A 19,118-nucleotide genomic window follows, 5' to 3' on the forward strand; every position below is an offset into this window, starting at 1 on the left:
ATGTAGTACATCAGGGAGGACCTCTTGCCAGCGGGAGGCCGGGAGATTTCTGGACCATAGGGCCAGCTGGACGGCCCTCCATACCGTCCCATTCTCCCTTTCTACCTGTCCGTTTCCCCGGGGGTGCTCGTCGTTCTGCTGGAGGCAATACCCCTGCTGAGCAGGAACTGGCGTAGCTCATCACTCATGAATGAGGATCCCCTGTCACTGTGGATATAGGCTGGGAAGCCGAACAGAGTGAAGATAGAATTAAGGGCTTTAATGACGGTGGCAGACGTCATGTCGGGACATGGGATGGCGAAGGGAAAACGGGAGTATTCATCGATCACACTGAGGAAATACGTGTTGGTCGGAGGAGGGGAGGGGGCCTTTGAAATCCACGCTGAGGCGTTCAAAGGGGCGGGAGGCCTTCACCAGGTGCGCGCGGTCCGGCCGGTAGAAGTCCGGCTTGCACTCCGCACAGACCTGACAGTCCTTGGTGATCGTCCTTACTTCCTCGACGGAGTAGGGCAAATTTTGTGCCTTAATGAAGTGGTACAACCGAGTGACCCCTGGGTGACAAAGGCTGTCGTACAGGGTCCGGAGTCGGTCTACCTGTGCGCTGGCACATGTACCTCGGGATAGGGCGTCTGGGAGCTCGTTGAGTTTGCCAGGGCGATACTTAATCTCGTAGTTATAGGTGGAGAGCTCGATTCTCCACCGCACGATTTTGTCATTTTTGATCTTGTTCGTTGCGTGTTGTTGAACATGAAGGCAACCGACCGTTGGTCAGTGAGGAGAGTGAATCTCCTGCCAGCCAGGCAATGCCTCCAATGTCTCACAGCCTCAACGGTAGCCTGGGCCTCCTTTTCGACGGATGAGTGCTGAATTACGGAGGCATGGAGGGTGCGGGAAAAGAATGCCATGGGCCTGCCTGCCTGGTTGAGGGTGGCGGCAAGGGCGACGTCCGATGCGTCGCTTTCTACTTGGAAAGGAAGTGTTTCGTCTACAGCGTGCATTGTGGCCTTGGCAATATCAGCTCTGATCCGGGCGAAGGCCTGTTGGGCCTCTGCCGTCAGGGGGAAATGAGTGGACTGTATGAGTGGGCGGGCCTTGTCCGCATAGTTTGGGACCCACTGAGCGTAATACGAGAAGAACCCCAGGCAGCGTTTGAGGGCCTTGGGGCAGTGGGGGAGGGGAAGCTCCATGAGGGGGCGCATGCGGACGTGATCAGGCCCCAGAACTCCGTTCTGGACCACGTAGCTGAGGATGGCTAAGCGGTTTGTACGGAACACGCACTTCTTGTTGTACGTGAGGTTGAGGAGAGTGGCGGTGCGGAGAAATTTAGCGAGGTTGGCGTCGTGGTTCTGCTGATCATGGCTGCAGATGGTCACATTGTCTAGGTACGGAAACGTGGCCCGCAAGCCGTACCGGTCCACCATTCGGTCCATCTCCCTTTGGAAGACCGAAACCCCATTGGTGACGCCGAAGGGGACCCTAAGGAAGTGATATAGCCGGACGTCTGCCTCGAAGGCGGTGTATGGCCCGTCCGATTTACTGTTGGGGAGCTGGTGGTAAGCGGATTTCAGGTCCACCGTTGAGAAGACCCGGTACTGTGCAATCTGGTTAACCATGTCAGATATGCGTGGGAAGGGGTACGCGTCAAGCTGCGTGTACCTGTTGATGGTCTGGCTGTAGTCCACGACCATTCGATTTTTCTCCCCAGACTTAACCACTACCACTTGAGCTCTCCAGGGGCTGTTGCTGGCCTCGATGACTCCCTCCTGAAGCAACCGCAGGACCTCGGACCTGATGAAGGCCTTATCCTGGGTGCTGTACCGTCTGCTCCTGGTGGCGACCGGTTTGCAATCTGGAGTTAGATTGGCAAAGAGGGAAGGAGGATCGACCTTTACGGTCGCGAGGCCGCACACAGTGAGGGATGGTAAGGGTCTGCCAAATTTAAGGGTCAGGCTCTGGAGGTTGCATTGAAAATCCAGGCCAAGATCTAGCGGGGGGAGGGGGGGGGGGGGGGGGGGGAAGGGGACAACTGGATTGCTGCTGCGGAAATCCAAAAGGAAATGGTTAAAGAGAGGGTGGTCGGGGGCGGAATGCGACGCTGGGGGAGCGAGCGGGAGCGCGGAGGCAGGATATGGGACTGGCCGAGAGAAGGTAATGGCTAGTCGACACGGGAGGGGGGCAGGTAGCCCCCCAGTGAGGCTGATAACGTGGAACGTGAGAGGCCTGAATGGACCGATAAAAAGGGCCCGAGCGCTCGCGCATTTGAAAGGACTAAGGGCACCAAGAGACGCACGTAAAGGTGGCGGACCAAGTTAGGCTAAGGAAAGGATGGGTGGGACAGGTGTTCCACTCAGGACTGGACGCAAAGAACAGAGGGGTGGCCATTTTGGTGGGGAAACGGGTAGCATTTGAAGCAAAGAACATCGTAGCAGATAGTGGAGGTAGATATGTAATGGTGAGTGGTAGGCTGGAGGGAATGGAGGTCGTGTTGGTTAATGTGTATGCCCCAAATTGGGACGATGCGGGGTTCATGAGACGGATGCTGGGGCGTATTCCGGACCTGGAGGCAGGAAATTTGATTTTAGGAGGGGACTTCAATACGGTGCTAGACCCGGGGCTAGATAGATCCAGCTCAAGGACTGGAAGAAGGCCGGCAGCGGCCAAGGTACTTAAGGGGTTTATGGACCAAATGGGGGGAGTGGATCCATGGCGATTTCTTAGACCCAGGGCTAGGGAGTATTCCTTCTTCTCCCACGTCCATAAAGTGTACTCCCGGATAGATTTTTTTGTTTTAGGAAGGCCGTTGATCTCTAGGGTGGAAGAAGCTGAATACTCAGCCATAGCGGTTTCGGATCATGCCCCACATTGGGTGGACCTGGAAGTAGGAGAGGACAGGGAGCAGAGAACACTCTGGCGATTAGATGTGGGACTGATGGCGGATGAGGGAGTGTGTGCAAGAGTGAGGGGGTGTATCGAGAGATACCTGGAGGTCAATGACGACGGCGAGGTCCCTGTGGGAGTGGTCTGGGAAGCACTAAAAGCGGTGGTCAGAGGAGAGCTGATTTCTATTGGGGCCCACAAAAGGAAAACAGAGGCCAAGGAAAGGGATAGATTACTGGGGGAGATTTTAAGGGTGGACAGGGAATTTGCAGAGACCCCGGAGGAGGAGCTGTACAGGGAGAGGAGACGACTCCAGACCGAGTTTGACCTTCTGACCACCAGAAAGGCGGAGGTACTGTGGAGGAAGGCACAGGGGAGGAGGTATGAATATGGGGAAAAGGCTAGTCGCCTGTTGGCGCACCAACTGCGAAAGAGGGCAGCAGCGAGGGAGATAGGAGGAATTAGGGATGAAAGGGGAGACACTATGCGAAGGGCAGGAAAGATAAATGAGGTGTTTAAGACCTTTTATGAAGAACTGTATAGGTCTCAGCCCCCAGAGGGAGAGGAGGGGATGCGGCAGTTCCTGGACCAGTTGAGGTTCCCGAAAGTGGAGGAGCAGGCGGTGGCAGGCCTGGGGGCGCCGATTGAGGTGGACGAGGTTATTAAGGGACTGGGAAGCATGCAAGCAGGGAAGGCCCCGGGGCCGGACGGGTTCCCGGTGGAATTCTACAGAACATATGTGGACTTGTTGGCCCCGTTGTTGGCGAGGACATTCAATGAGGCCAGGGAAGGGGGACACTACCCCCGACAATGTCGGAGGCGACGATATCGCTAATTTTGAAGAGGGACAAAGATCCGATGCAGTGTGGGTCCTATAGACCTATTTCACTATTGAACGTGGACGCCAAACTGCTAGCAAAGGTGCTGGCATCGAAGATAGAGGACTGTGTCCCAGGGGTGGTGCACGAAGACCAGACAGGGTTCATAAAAGGGAGACAATTGAATGTTAACGTGCGACGGCTATTAGGGGTGATAATGATGCCCTCAGTGGAGGGGGAGGCAGAGATAGTGGCGGCAATGGACACAGAGAAGGCATTTGATAGGGTGGAGTGGGAGTATTTATGGGAAGTGTTAAGGAGGTTTGGGTTTGGGAACGGATTTATTCGCTGGGATAGACTACTTTATGGGGCACCAACGGCAAGCGTAGTTACAGGTCGACATAGATTGGAGTATTTCCGATTATATAGGGGAACAAGACAGGGATGCCCGCTGTCTCCATTGTTGTTTGCGCTGGCAATTGAACCTCTGGCCATGGCGCTGAGAGACTCCAGGAAATGGAGAGGGGTGACTAGAGGGGGAGAAGAACACCGAGTCTCGTTATACGCGGATGACCTATTGCTATACGTGTCGGACCCAGCGGGGGGGATGATAGAGGTTATGCAAATCTTGAGGAGGTTCGGGGAATTTTCGGGGTATAGGTTAAACATGGGGAAGAGTGAATTATATGTGATACATCCAGGGGACCAGAGTAGAGAGATAGAAGGCTTACCGCTAAGGAAAGTGGAAAGAAACTTCCGATACTTGGGGATTCAGATCGCTAGGAGCTGGGGAACCTTGCACAGACTTAATCTGACACGGCTGGTAGAACAAATGGAGGAGGACTTTAAGAGGTGGGACATGCAGCCTTTATCGCTGGCGGGCAGGGTGCAAGCAATTAAGATGATGGTCCTCCCGAGGTTCTTATTTGTATTTCAATGTCTCCCTATTTTAATCACCAGGACCTTTTTTAATAAAATGGATAGGAGCATTACGAGCTTTGTGTGGGCAGGGAAAGTTCCGAGAGTAAGGAGGGGGTTCCTTCAGCGCAGTAGGGACAGAGGAGGACTGGCACTACCGAACTTGGGAGATTATTATTGGGCCGCCAATGTGGCAATGATACGTAGATGGATGATGGAGGGTGAGGGAGCGGCGTGGAAAAGGCTGGAGAGAAGGTCCTGTAAAGGGACGAGTCTAGAGGCGCTGGTGACAGCGCCGCTACCGTTCTCACCGAAAAAGTACACCACGAACCCGGTGGTGGCGGCAACACTGAACATATGGGGACAGTGGAGGCAACAGAGAGGGGTGCGGGGAGCCCTGGTGGGGTCCCCTATCAGGAACAACCATAGGTTCGCCCCAGGAAGAATGGATGGAGGATTTCAGAGCTGGTACCATTTGGGAATTAGGAAGGTGGGAGATTTATTCATAGATGGGACTTTTGCGAGCTTGGGAGCACTGGAGGAAAAGTATAAGTTACCCCGGGGGAATTTCTTGAGATATGTGCAGGTGAGGGCGTTTACTAGACAACAGGTGAGGGAATTTCCGCGGCTCCCGACACAGGGGATACAGGACAGGGTGCTTTCAGGGGTGTGGGTCGGAGAGGGCAAGGTGTCAGAGATTTATAGAGAGATGAGGGAAGAGGGGGAGGAGTCGGTGGGCGAACTAAAAAGAAAGTGGGAAGAAGAATTAGGGGAGGAGATAGAGGAGGGTATGTGGGCTGATGCCCTAAGCAGGGTAAATTCCTCTTCCTCATGCGCCAGGCTTAGCCTGATTCAATTTAAGGTGCTACATAGAGCACACATAACGGGGGCAAGATTGAGCAGGTTCTTTGGAGTGGAGGACAAATGTGGGAGGTGTGGCGGGAGCCCGGCAAACCACGCACATATGTTTTGGGCGTGCCCGGCACTGGAAGGGTATTGGAAGGGAGTGACGGGAGTGATTTCGCAGGTGGTGAAGGCCCGGGTCAAACCAGGCTGGGGGTTAGCTCTATTTGGAGTTGCGGAAGAGCCGGGAGTGCAGGAGGCGAAAGAGGCCGATGTCGTGGCCTTTGCGTCCCTCGTAGCCCGGCGCAGGATCCTACTCATGTGGAAGGAGGCGAAACCCCCCGGACTGGAGGCCTGGGTAAACGATATGGCGGGGTTTATTAAACTGGAGCAGATAAAGTTTGCCCTGAGAGGATCGGCTCAAGGGTTCACCAGGCGGTGGCAGCCATTTCTCGACTACCTAGGGGAACGTTAGAGCGAAGACAGATGACCAGCAGCAGCAACCCGGGGGGGGGGGGGGGGGGGGGGGGGGAGGCTTAGTTGAGTATAGGTCAATAGAGTACGAGGTTTTGTTACTTGTATATTATTATTATTATTATTATTGTTAAAAAGTTAAAAAATTTCTGTTTTGTTATTGTTATCGTTTCGCTTGTTTGGTAAGCGGGAAAAATGTTGCTCAGGGAAAAAAAATTTCAATAAAATATATTAAAAAAAAAGAAAATCCAGGCCAAGGATAAGTGCAGGAGAGGTTAGGGAGGACGTAGAGGTGAAAACCGTGGAACTCTACACCTTGGACTGTGAACGTGACCGTGCAGTACCCTCGGATTGCTACGCGATGGGATCCGGAGGCCAGGGAGATACTTTGATTGGTACGGTGTGCCTTAAGGGAGCAGCGCCTTACCGTATTTGGATGTACAAAGCTCTCGGTGCTCCCGGAGTCCAGTAGGCAGGAGGTCATGTGGCCATTGACTTTCACATGCGTTGGTCAGAGTGTGTGGTCTGGACTGGTCGATTACCATGGATGCGAGTCGTGGTTGATCATCGGGTAGTGAGGCGGCCGCTGCGTCGGGGTCCTGAAATGCCGTTGGTCTCCGTGTGCTGCGGGGTGGACAAGATGGAGGCGCCCAGAGGTCCTGGGGGTCACAAAATGGCGGCGCCCATGGAACGCACGTTGCGGGGGTGGAACAAGATGGCGGCAACCATTAAACGCACGTGTTGTGCGGGGGAGAAGATGGCGGCGCCCATTGCTCACACCTGGCCTGGGGAGGAGGGGAGGATAGCAGCGCCCATTGTCCGTGACCGGCGGTGCGGTGGGGGCGACCGCTGCCGCTGAGTGGGCCTGGTGCGTGGGAGAAAATGGCGGCGCCCATTGCTTGCACATGGCCTGGGGAGGAGGGGAGGATAGCGGCGCCCATTGTCCGTGACCGGGTGGGGTGGGGGCAATCGCTGCCGCTGAGTTGGCCTGGTATGGGGGAGAAGATGGCGGTGCCCATTGCTCACACATGGCCTGGGGTGGAGGGGAGGATAGCGGCGCCCATTGTCCGGGCCCGGGGGGATGGGGGTGACCGCTGCCGCTGAGTGGGCCTGGCACACCGCTGCATAGTGGCCTTTCTTCCCACAGGCCTTACAAAGGGCAGCGTGGGCCAGGCAGCGTTGGCGGGGGTGTCTTTGTTGGCCGCAAAAATAGCATCGGGGCCCCCCAGAGATCACCGGCTGGCGCGTAGCACTGGCATACTGGGTGGGTAGTGCCCCCGCTGTGGCGGCTGCCTGTGGGGCCCATGAAGCGTAGGAGGAGTGGGCCGCGCGGTTGGGGGCGTAGGACTGTACATTACGCAGGGCGACCGTCATGGAAAACGCTAGTGTTTTAGTCTCTGCGAGGTCACGCGTGGCCCCTTCTAGGAGCCACTGCCTGATAACTTCGGACCCAATCCCAGTTACAAAAGCGTCCCTCATAAGGAGATCTGAGTGCTCCTTAGCTGTAACGTCCTGGCAGTCACAGTGCCGAACTAGTGGGATCAGGGCCCTCCAGAAGTCCTCGATTGACTCACCAGGTAGTTGAGTACGCGTTGCGAGCGCGTGTCTGGCGAAGAGCGTGTTCGTCTTCTGCTCATAACTCTCTTTGAGTCGAGTCATAGCGTCAGCGTAATTGGACGCATCCTGGATCAGTGGGAAGATTTTAGAGTTGAGTCTGGAGTACAAGATTTGAATCTTCTGAGCCTCTGGAACAGGGGTCGGCGCCGCGTTGATATACGCTTCAAAACAAGCTAACCAGTGCTGAAAGTCCTTTCTGGCGTCGCTTGCGTGTGGATCCAGCTGCAGTCGATCTGGTTTAATCCGGAGGTCCATCTTCTGAATCAGATACTAATAAATTGAGGCACGATCAATTTGGCTGGAGACGAAGTTGAATTCAGACTGCGGCTTTATTAGTGTCTGAAGTGTGGCCTCCTACAGCAGCTGACAAAATGGCTGCTAGCTGAAGGCCATTTGGGCAGCACGGTAGCATTGTGGATAGCACAATTGCTTCACAGCTCCAGTGGTCCCAGGTTTGATTCTGGCTTGGGTCACTGTCTGTGCGGAGTTTGCACATCCTCCCCGTGTGTGCGTGGGTTTCCTCCGGGTGCTCCGGTTTCGTCCCACAGTCCAAAGATGTGCAGGTTAGGTGGATTGGCCATGATAAATTGCCCTTAGTGTCCAAAATTGCCCTTAGTGTTGGGTGGGGTTACTGGGATATGGGGATAGGGTGGAGGTGTTGACCTTGGGTAGGGTGCTCTTTCCAAGAGCTGGTGCAGACTCGATGGGCCGAATGGCCTCCTTCTGCACTGTAAATTCTATGATAATCTATGATATTTATAACCCGGCTCCTGGGCGGAGCTAACATGCAGGGGCCCAGGTGAACCTGTAGTGCAGGTTCTACCGTACAACCCTTAATATAGGAACACAGTGGTTTACCACAATGTGTAAGATGGGTATAGAGGGATATGGGCCAAATGCGGGCAATTGGGACTAGCTTAGTGGTAAAAACTGGGCGGCATGGACAAGTTGGGCCAAAGGGCTTGTTTTCATGCTGTAAACCTTGCTGACTGTCTGTGTGAAGTTTGCACATTCTCCCCGTGGGTTTCCTTCAGGTGCTCCGGTTTCCTTCCACGGTTCAAAGATGTGGAGGTTCGGCGGATTGGATATGCTAAATTGCCCCTAGGTGGGGTTACAGGGATAGGGTGGGGATTGGGCCTAGGCTACAGTGCTCTTTCAGAGGGTCGGTGCGGACTCGATGGACCGAATGGCCTCCTTCTGCATTGTTGGGATACTATGCATCGGGGCTTCAGTGCACCCCGAACATCGCCACATCCCCGCATAGTGAGAATACCCCCAATAATGAAAATGAAAATCGCTTATTGTCACAAGTAGGCTTCAAATGAAGTTACTGTGAAAAGCCCCTAGTCGCCACATTCCGGCGCCTGTTCGGGGAGGCTTGTATGGGAATTTAACCGTGCTGCTGGCCTGCCTTGGTCTGCTTTCAAAGCCAGCTATTTAGCCCTGTGTTAAACCAGCAATAGAGTCCCATGGAGACCCCGGCCCCGGCCGCCCTGGCAGTGCCAACCTCTGAGCCCCCGGCATGGTCATCATTACTGCTTTCTGGAAGCAACAGTGTTCAGCCGCTTAAGCGGATTGAAATGAATTTAAATTGATAAAAATCAGGTTCATGCCCTCACTGGCCGTGAACCTGATTACATCAGCGGGTAGAGCTGTGAACATCGCATTCTGAGTTCTCGCCGTCGGAAAACCCCTTATGGCCTTCTCCAGACAGTTAGCAACCATAACGGCATTTGTGCCTGTGGCAAAGAGGTCCGGAAAATCTCCCCCCTCCTCCTCCCCACCCCACCCCCCACCTTCCCGGTAGTCTTTGCTATCGCAAAGACCAAGGCCAGCTTTAAATAGGATGTCGCAGGTTTCTAAAACCTACAGCCATATTTTGACATGTGAAAAATAGAATAGAATTGTACACAACCTGTTGATGATGGAGACGTCAGCGGTGGGATTTCTGCTTTTGATTCTGTTACTGTGCTGTTTTCCAGATCAGACTGTGAATAATCCCTGGTTGCATAATCTGAAATAAAAATGGAACATGTTAGAAAGACTCAAAGTCAGGCAAAGGAAGCAAAATTATCGTTTCAGGTGGATAACCTGAGAGTGTTTGTTACTCTCTCCACAGCTTCAGATATTCTGCTTTCCTTGGAAATTTTTATTCCATATATTTGAGAGTTTGGTATGAATTTATAAAATTTATAAATGCTAACTGGAGACTGCTTCATTATCTTAGGAATTGCAAATGGTGTCGAACACTCTACAATCAGCAGCAAACATCCCTACTTTGGGTAGGTCACTGATGAGGATCTGCATAAACAATGGCAAATATAATGATCCATTTTTAAGTTAGAAGAACATACTTGGCAAATTTATGGGTAGAATGCAATATGTGTGATTGGCGCGTTGCCAATTGGTTGAATACCATTGGTGGAGGAAGGAGATCGTTAAACAGCTCTTTAAGGGCCAGATTTAGCCTCTTGACGGGGAGGCTGCCTTTTACACTTCTGGCCACAGCTTGATCTCCATCCACACAATCCCCTCCAATTATATAGCCCCAATCACTGCCTCGGGGATGGCTCTCGGGTGGACATTAAAAACTGCATGCAAGTCATATTTCGTCTTGCTAATCCTCTTAATCTGCATTAATCAGATTGATACAGTTCAGAACAGTTGAAACAGCTACTGATGTTACATGGGTTGACAGATTTCTGACATTTATGGTTCTGTTGCTATGCTTGATTCTGTTTATTCAGGCAATGCTCTTGTGTTTGCTCTTGCAGTGACCAAGGCCAATAAAATAAAGGATGCCTCTGACTTTAGAACTCACATATATGTGATAACCGCAGTGAAATTGTACATACGTATTGATCTACGAGATGTTGAATGAGGGTTCTCTCTTCTGGATGATTTTGTTACTGTGTTGTTTTGCAGATCATAATATGAATAATTCTTAGTGGTGTGATCTGAGATAAAAACAGAAAGTTTTGTAAAGATTCAGAAGGTCAGGCAGCACCTGTGGAGAAAGGAAAAATTATTCTTTCAGGTTGAGCTAAGTTTGTTTTTCGCTCCAGAGCTTCTGCCTGATGTTAATTCTGCACCGTAAGTTGCTCTTTGGTGCTGCTAAAGGAAAGACAATATTGACATTTGGAGCAAATAGAACCAAATGTGTTTTGATCCAATAGAATTTTTAAGATATTCCACAGACTGGAACACTGCTTTCCTGGGAATTTTTAGGCCTATATATTTGAGAGTCTGTTATGAATTTAGAAAGAGACTGCTTCATTATTTTAAGAATTGCAAATGGTACTTCAAGTATTCTGAGGGACTCTTGCAGCGACGTCTATGGACTGAGATAAGTGGCCTGCAAAAATCCTACAATCTTCCATTGTGCAAGGTATGAGTCCAGCTCATGGAGATTTTTGCCTTGAATTCTATTAAGTTCAATGTTGCCACACATTAGCATACACATCATGGATGTCATGGGAAATTATTTTCATCCAACTCTTGAATTCATCTAATTTGCCTATTTGGGACTTGGGCTGAATATAGTTTAAAGTTGAGCTATCCAAGAGGACACCAAACTAGAATCAACAAGCCGGTTATCAGTGATATTTCCTGCTCCTCTTCCTGTCATTACAATGAAGCTCATAGAATAACAGTATGTCAGAATAATTAAAAGTCTTAGACTCCAGCTGATATTTGTGACATTTGAGACAGTGATAATGATCCATTCTTAAGAAAGAAGAAAGTATTTGGCAACTTAATGGGTAGAATTAAAAGTGTGTGATTGGAGTCTTACCCACTGGTTGACTAGGAAATTGTTAAGCAGCTCTTTAAGGGATGAAATTTTCCTCCAGGTGGGAATGCTGTCCTTTATATTTCTGGCTGCATCATGATCTACACCCGCACCGTCCCATCCAATTACATAACCCCAATCCCCGCCTCGGGACTTGCTTTCAGGCTGGACATTAAATTCTACACATATTCAGCTTTATTAATTCCACTTCATCTGCATTCATAAGATTGACTCAGTTCATAACAGTTACCTCAGCTACTGATGTTACATGAGTTTAAGAATCCGTGACATTAGTTAATGGTCCTGCAACTATGCTTGAATCTGATTATTCCGACAATGTCTTTGTGTTTGCTCTTACAATAACCAAGCCCAAGAAAACAACTCACATCCATGTTTTGACATGCAATGTTGGAACTCACATCCATGTTTTGACGTACAATAACTGGAGTGGAGTTGTACGTACCTGTTGATGGTGGAGGTGCCGAAGGAGGGATCTCAGCTCTAGATGATTCTGTTCGTGTGCTGTTTTGAAGATCAAAATGTGAATAATCTTTGGTTGCGTAATCTGAAATAAAAACAGAAAATGATGTAAAGACTCAGAACATCAGGCAGCACCTGTGGAGAGAGAAGCAAAATTGTCATTTCAGTCGACAAACTGAAAAATTATATATTCTCTCCACTGCTTCTGCCTGACATGGATTCAGCATCAGCAGTTGTTTTTCCTACGACTAAAGGAAAGACAATGTTGAAATTTGGAGTACATCTCATCAAATCTATTTTTGATCCAATTGAATTTATGACATATTCTCAAAGCAGGAAAAAAATTCTAAATTAAAAAAATATATTTTTTAGAATTTGTTCTGAATTTAGAAATGTTGATTTGAATCTGCTTCATTATCATGGAATTGCAAATGGTATTGCACATTGTGCAGTGAGCAGCAATCATCGTGGCTTTGGGGAGGTCACTCATGGAGTAATTGAAGACAGTCGGGCCAAAGCCCCTCCCCTGAGGAACTCTTGCAATGATGTCAATGGATCAAGGTGAATGACAAGTTACAACCCCTACAATCTTCCATTGTGTTTTTAAAAAAATATATGTTTATTCAAATTTTCCAACAGAATTTTTAACAAACCCCCCCCCACCCCCAGGTAACAAAAAGAGAGAAACACAACCACAACAGTCAAAAATTATACAAAACCTATACATTGGGTTTCCCCCATATACAGTAACCCCCCCATATGACATTCAAAGGTACCCATAGGGAAGCTCCCCCTCACCCACCCGAATTCCCCCCCCCGAAAGAGACCCCCACTCCCCCCCCCACCCTTGGGTTGCTGCTGCTGCTGACCTCCTCCTAACGCTCCGCGAGATAGTCGAGGAACGGTTGCCACCGCCTGAAGAACCCCTGCACAGACCCTCGTAAGGCAAACTTTATCCTCTCCAGCTTAATGAACCCTGCCATGTCATTTATCCAGGCTTCCACACTGGGGGACTTAGCGTCCTTCCATAATAGCAAGATCCTCCGCCGGGCTACCAGGGACGCAAAGGCCAGGATACCGGCCTCTTTCACCTCCTGCACTCCCGGCTCGTCCGTTTCCCCAAATAGTGCCAACCACCAACTCAGCTTGACCTGGACGTTCACCACCTTAGACACAGTCCTCGTGAAACCCCTCCAAAACCCATCCAGTGCCAGGCACGACCAGAACATGTGGACGTGATTCGCCGGGCTTCCCGAGCACCTCCCACATCTGTCCTCCACCCCAAAGAACCTACTCAACCTCGCCCCTGTCATATGCGCTCTGTGAGTAACCTTGAATTGTATTAGGCTGAGCCTGGCACAAGAGGAGGTAGAATTAACCCTACTCAGGGCATCAGCCCACAGACCCTCATCTATCTCCTCCCCAAGCTCCTCCTCCCACTTGCCCTTTAACTCCTCTACCGAGGCTTCCTCCTCTTCTTTCAGCTCCTGGTAGATCGCCAAAACCTTGCCTTCTCCAACCCATACACCCGAAATCGCCCTGTCCTGAATCCCCTGTGCCGGGAGCAGCGGGAATTCCCTCACCTGCCGCCTCACAAACGCCCTCACTTGCATATACCTGAAAGCATTTCCTGGGGGTAGCCCAAACTTCTCCTCCAGCGCCCCAAGGCTCGCAAACGCCCCACCTATAAACAGGTCCCCCATTCTTCTAATCCCTGCCCGATGCCAGCTCCGAAACCCCCCATCCATCCTTCCCGGGACGAACCGATAGTTCTCCTGAATCGGGGACCAAACCGAGGCTCCCACCTCGCCCCTGTGTCATCTCCACTGCCCCCAGATCTTCAGCGTCGCCGCCACCACCGGACTCGTGGTGTACCTTGTAGGCGAGAGCGGCAGCGGTGCCGTCGCCAGCACCCTCAGGCTCGTGCCCACACAGGACGCCATATCCAACCTCTTCCACGCTGCCCCCTCTCCCTCCATTACCCACTTACGGATCATCGCCACATTGGCAGCCCAAGAATAGCCGCACAAATTTGGCAGCGCCAGCCCTCCCTGTCCCTACTACGCTCCAGAAACACCCTCTTTACCCTCGGGGTCTTATTTGCCCACACGAAACCCATGATGCTCCTACCTACCCATTTGAAAAAGGCCTTGGGAATCATAATGGGAAGGCACTGGAACACAAAGAGAAACCTGGGGAGGACCGTCATTTTAACCGACTGCACCCTGCCCGCTAGCGAGAGTGGCAGCACATCCCACCTTTTGAAATCCTCCTCCATCTGCTCCACCAACCGCGTCAAATTGAGCTTGTGCAGGGCCCCCCAACTCCCAGCCACCTGGATCCCTAAGTACCGAAAGCTCCTTTCCGCCCTCTTCAACGGTAGGTCGTCTATCCCCTTTCCCTGGTCCCCTGGATGCACCACAAAGAGCTCACTTTTCCCTACATTGAGCTTATACCCTGAGAAGTCCCCAAACTCCCTTAGGATCCGCATGACATCCGCCATCCCCTCCACTGGACACTGGATCTGCCACATACAGCAACAGGTCGTCCGCATACAGCGACACCCGATGTTCCTCTCCTCCTCGGACCAGTCCCCTCCATTTCCTGGACTCCCTTAGTGCCATGGCCAGAGGCTCAAGTGCCAGTGCAAACAACAAGGGGGACAGGGGGCACCCCTGCCTCGTCCCTCGGTACAGCCGAAAGTACTCCGACCTCCGCCGATTCGTAGCCACACTCGCCACCGGGGCTCTATATAGCAGCCTGACCCACCTGATGAACCCCTCCTCGAACCCAAACCTCCGCAGCACTTCCCAAAGATACTCCCACTCCACCCGGTCGAAGGCCTTCTCCGCGTCCATAGCTGCCACTACCTCCGCTTCTCCCTCCACCATCATAATCACATTGAGGAGCCTCCGCACATTAGTGTTTAGCTGCCTGCCCTTTACAAATCCCGTCTGGTCCTCATGAATCACCCCCGGGACACAGTCCTCAATTCTCGTAGCCAGCACTTTTGCCAACAACTTAGCATCCACATTGTGGAGCGAGATCGGTCTATACGACCCACATTGCAGTGGGTCCTTGTCCCGCTTCAGGATCAGAGAGATCAGCGCCCGGGACATTGTCGGGGGCAAGGTCCGCCCTCCCTTGCCTTATTGAAAGTCCTCACTAGCAACGGGCCTAGCAGGTCCACGTATTTCCTGTAAAACTCGACCGGGAACCCATGTGGCCCCAGGGCCTTCCCCGCCTGCATGCTCCCCAATCCTTTAACCAGCTCCTCCAGCCCAATTGGCGCCCCTAAACCAGCCACCTCCTGCTCCTCCACCCTCGGGAACCTCAGCTGATCCAAAAATCATCGCATCCCCTTTTCCCCCGCTGGGGGTCAGATCTGTACAGATCCCCATAGAAGTCCCTAAATACCTTGTTTATTCTCACCGCACTCCGCACCGTATTCTCCCCGCTATCCTTAACTCCACCTATCTCCCTCGCTGCCTCCCTCTTACGAAGCTGGTGTGCCAGCATCCGACTCGCCTTCTCCCCATACTCATACACCGCCCCCTGCGCTTTCCTCCACTGTGCCTCTGCTTTCCCCGTGCTCAACAGGTCGAACTCCATCTGGAGGTTCCGCCGCTCCCTGAGTAGTCCCTCCTCGGGGGCCTCTGCATATCTCCTGTCCACCCTTAAGATCTCCCCCACCAACCTCTCCCTCTCCCTGCCCTCTCTCTTCTCCCTGTGGGCCCTGATGGAGATTAACTCTCCCCTGACCACCGCCTTCAGCGCCTCCCAGACTACCCCCACCTGCACCTCCCCGTTGTCGTTGGCCTCCAAATATCTTTCCATGCACCCCCGCACCCGCCCGCACACCTCCTCATCCGCCAATAATCCCACATCAAGATGCCACAGCGGGCGCTGGTCCCTCACCTCTCCTAACTCCAGCTCCACCCAATCTTCCATTGTGTTAGGCATGATTCCAGATAGTGGAGAGTTTCGACCTGAATGTTATAGAGGTCAATTTTGCTAAGGGTCTTGGAGGCACACATTGCCACGTGCTTCATGGACAGTTATTATTGTCTCATCTCTGAATTCATCTAATTTGTCCATTTTAGAATGAGGATATCACGTTGTTTAAAGTTGAGTCGTCAGAGGAATCCATGCTGAACATCAGTGAGCTGGCGGTAAATAATATTTCCAACTGCTCTTCTTTCTTTCATTGCGGCAAAGGTCATAGTTTACGGGTACATTAGGACAATTAAGTCTTTGGCAACAGCAACAATTGTATGATTTAGAGCTGAAAAGTTGCCTCTCACTTTCTATAATGAACAAAATCCATATCTGGACATACAATGGAAAGAAAATGATCCATTCTTAAGTAAGAAAACTATCAAGAACATATTTGGCAACTTGTGTGGAGTTTAACTTGTATGACTTGCATCTATCCACTTGTTAGCTGTTACCAGTAGTGGATTGAGGCCTTGTCGCTGCTCCTTCAGGGCAGAAATCCTGGTGGGAAGGCTGCCATTTATGCTTCTGGCCCTCAGTTTGATTTCCACCCCGCACATTTCCATCCAATTATACGGTCCCAAATCAGTCCTCTGGACTGGGCTCCGGGTGGACATTAAATCGTGCACTGCAAAGCACATTGGGGTTTGTTAATCCCTCTTAATCCGCATCAATCAGATTGACTCAGTTCATACCAGTTGCCACAGCTATTGTTGTGACAGAGATTGAAGAAATTATGACCTTTCTTAATAGTTCGGTTGCTGTGTTCGATTCTGCTTTTTAAGGCAAGTCTGTTGTGGTTGCTCCTACAATGACCAAGACCAGTAAAATAGAGGATGTCGTGCCTTTTTAACTTGTGTCCTTGTTTGACACAATAGCTTGGTCTATTTATGGGACTATCCTTCGTGGGACATGTGACCCCCATGAACATATTGGGACGGAGCGTGTGAACCTGCACCTATCAGGTGCCAGGAGGCGGATCATGGAAGTGAGGGAATCTTCAGAGTAAGCCAGGGAGTCAAGTGAATTAGTCCTATGTTGCAACTGTGTTGTTCTGTAAATACAGAGTTCTTTCCTTGATAATAAATCACTGTTCTGATGTGGAAGTGTACATACCTGTTGAGCTTGGAGATGTTGAAGGAGGGATTTCTGATTTCAATGTTTCTATTCCTGTGCTGTTTTGCAAATCAAAATATGAATAATTCTTGGTTCGGTAATCTGAAATAGAAACAGAAAATATTGTGAAGGTTCAGGAGATCGGGGAGAAGCAAAATGATAATTTCACGTTGATAACCGGAGAAAAGCTTTTCTCTTTCCAAAGCTTCCACCTGATGTGGATTGTGCATCGTCAGTTGTTATTGGTGTCACTAAAGGAAAGGGGAAAGGCAATGTTAATAGTTGCAGTAAATATGACAAATGTGTTTTGATTCATTTGGATTTTTGAGATATCCTCTCAGATTTTGATGTAAATTTGAAATATATATGTTTGAGAGTTTTTTATGAATTTAAAACTGGTGATTTGAAATGATCATTATCTTTAGCATTGTAAATGGCACTGAACACTGTGCAATCAGCAGCAAGCATCCTTACTGGAGAGTTTCGCTGTTGAGTTTATTAAGTCTCTTGGAGCCACATATTGATATAAGCTGAGGGGATGTCAGGGGCAGTTCACCTTATCTCACCTCTGGAATTCATCATTTGGACTAAGGCTGCAATGAGTTTAAATTTGAGTGGTCCAAGGTGAACCCGAACTGAGCATCAGTGAGTAAAATATTAGTGTTACTTCCAATTATGTTGCTGCCTTTCTCTCTGACCTTACAGTGATGATCATAGTATAAGGGTACGTTACAATAATTAAAACTACTTTGACTACAGCATAAATTATGTGACCTTTGAGATCCCATGTTGTCTCTTATTTGCTGTAATGAAAAAAATCCAGAACTGTACCAACATTAAAAAAGCTAACGATCCATATTTAAGAGGAAAATAACCTATTTGGCAACATTATGGGCAAAATTAAGTAATGTGGTTGAATATTATTGTGGAGGATGTCCTTAAGCAGCTTCATTAGGACCAAAATTGGCCTCATGGTGGGGAGAAAGCCCTTTCTGCAGCTTTATTTTCACCCCGCCCACTTCACCCGATTACAAAACCCAATACTGGCCTCAGGCCTTGCTAAATAGGTTCTGCACAGTAAAACACATTTGGGCTCATTAATTCCTCTTAATCTTCATCAGATCAATTGACAGAGTTAATAACAATTGGCACAGCTACTGATGTTACATTGGTTGAATTAATTTTGACATTTGTTGATGGTTAATGCTGTGCTTGATTCTGATTATTCGGGAAATTCTCTTGTGTTTACACTTGCAATGACCTAGGTCAATAACAGAATGTATGTCCCCGACTATGGAACTCACAACCATGTTTTAGCATTGTGGAATTGTACAGACCTATCGATGGTGGAGATTCTGAAGGAGGGTCCTTTACTCCTGATGGTTTTGTTCCTGTGCTGTTTTGCAGATCAAACTGTGAATATTCCTTGGTTACAAAATCTGAAATAAAAACAGAAAATATTGTAATGACTCAGTAGGTTGGGCAAGGGCTATGGGGAGAGAAGCAATATCATTCTTTCACGTCGATAACCTGCCAAAAGCTTTTTGTCTTGCTCCATAGGTTGTGCCTGATGTGGGTTTCTGCATCGCAAGTTGATTTTGGTGCCACTAGAGGAAAGGCAATGTTAATAGTTGGAGTAAATGGGACCAAATATGTTCTAGAACCAGACCATGTACTTTGAAACTGCTTCATTATCTGAGAAATGGCAAATGGTACTGAATGCTGTGCAATCAACAGCAAACGTCTCTATTTCAGTTAGGTCATTGATGAAGTAACTGAAGGTGGTCGGGCCTTTAAACCGACCCCGAAGGACTTTTGTCGCAATGTTCATGGACTGAGATCAATGTTTTGCAACAACAAGCTATCTTCTTCCATTGCGCGATGTATAATTCCAGCTTGTGGAGGTTATAGCCACAAACATTGTGTTCATTATTGCTCTGTCGATTGGAACCACACATTGGAAAAAAGCAGCATAGATTCCATGGGCAGCTATTCTCATTTAACCTCTGGAATTCATCTAATTTGTCCATTTTGGACTAAGGCTGAGCATCAAACTGAGCATCCGTCAGCAGGATAAAAATGATATTTCCAATTTTGTTTCTGCTTGTGTTTCTGTTATTAATGATAACATTGCTTTTCAGAGTCGCCAGGTATCAAATTATAACACCACAAGGTTTTAGCGGATATCG

The 19,118-nt window shown here is 49.8% G+C and overlaps 1 protein-coding gene across 1 annotated transcript in view; it reads right to left on the reverse strand.

The window, feature by feature from the left end:
• LOC140389023 (uncharacterized) overlaps positions 1–19,118 on the reverse strand; it is a 234,417-nt gene that overhangs the window by 141,015 nt on the left and 74,284 nt on the right. Inside the window, exons 18-22 of the mRNA XM_072473189.1 lie at positions 18,267–18,368; positions 16,930–17,031; positions 11,801–11,902; positions 10,403–10,504; positions 9,463–9,561 (exon numbers count right to left, since the gene is read on the reverse strand). Of these exons, the coding sequence (XP_072329290.1) occupies positions 9,463–9,561; positions 10,403–10,504; positions 11,801–11,902; positions 16,930–17,031; positions 18,267–18,368 (507 nt within the window). The remainder of the gene's footprint in view (positions 1–9,462; positions 9,562–10,402; positions 10,505–11,800; positions 11,903–16,929; positions 17,032–18,266; positions 18,369–19,118) is intronic.

This window comes from Scyliorhinus torazame, chromosome 14 (assembly GCF_047496885.1).
Source record: "Scyliorhinus torazame isolate Kashiwa2021f chromosome 14, sScyTor2.1, whole genome shotgun sequence".
Taxonomy (NCBI): Eukaryota; Metazoa; Chordata; class Chondrichthyes; order Carcharhiniformes; family Scyliorhinidae; genus Scyliorhinus; species Scyliorhinus torazame.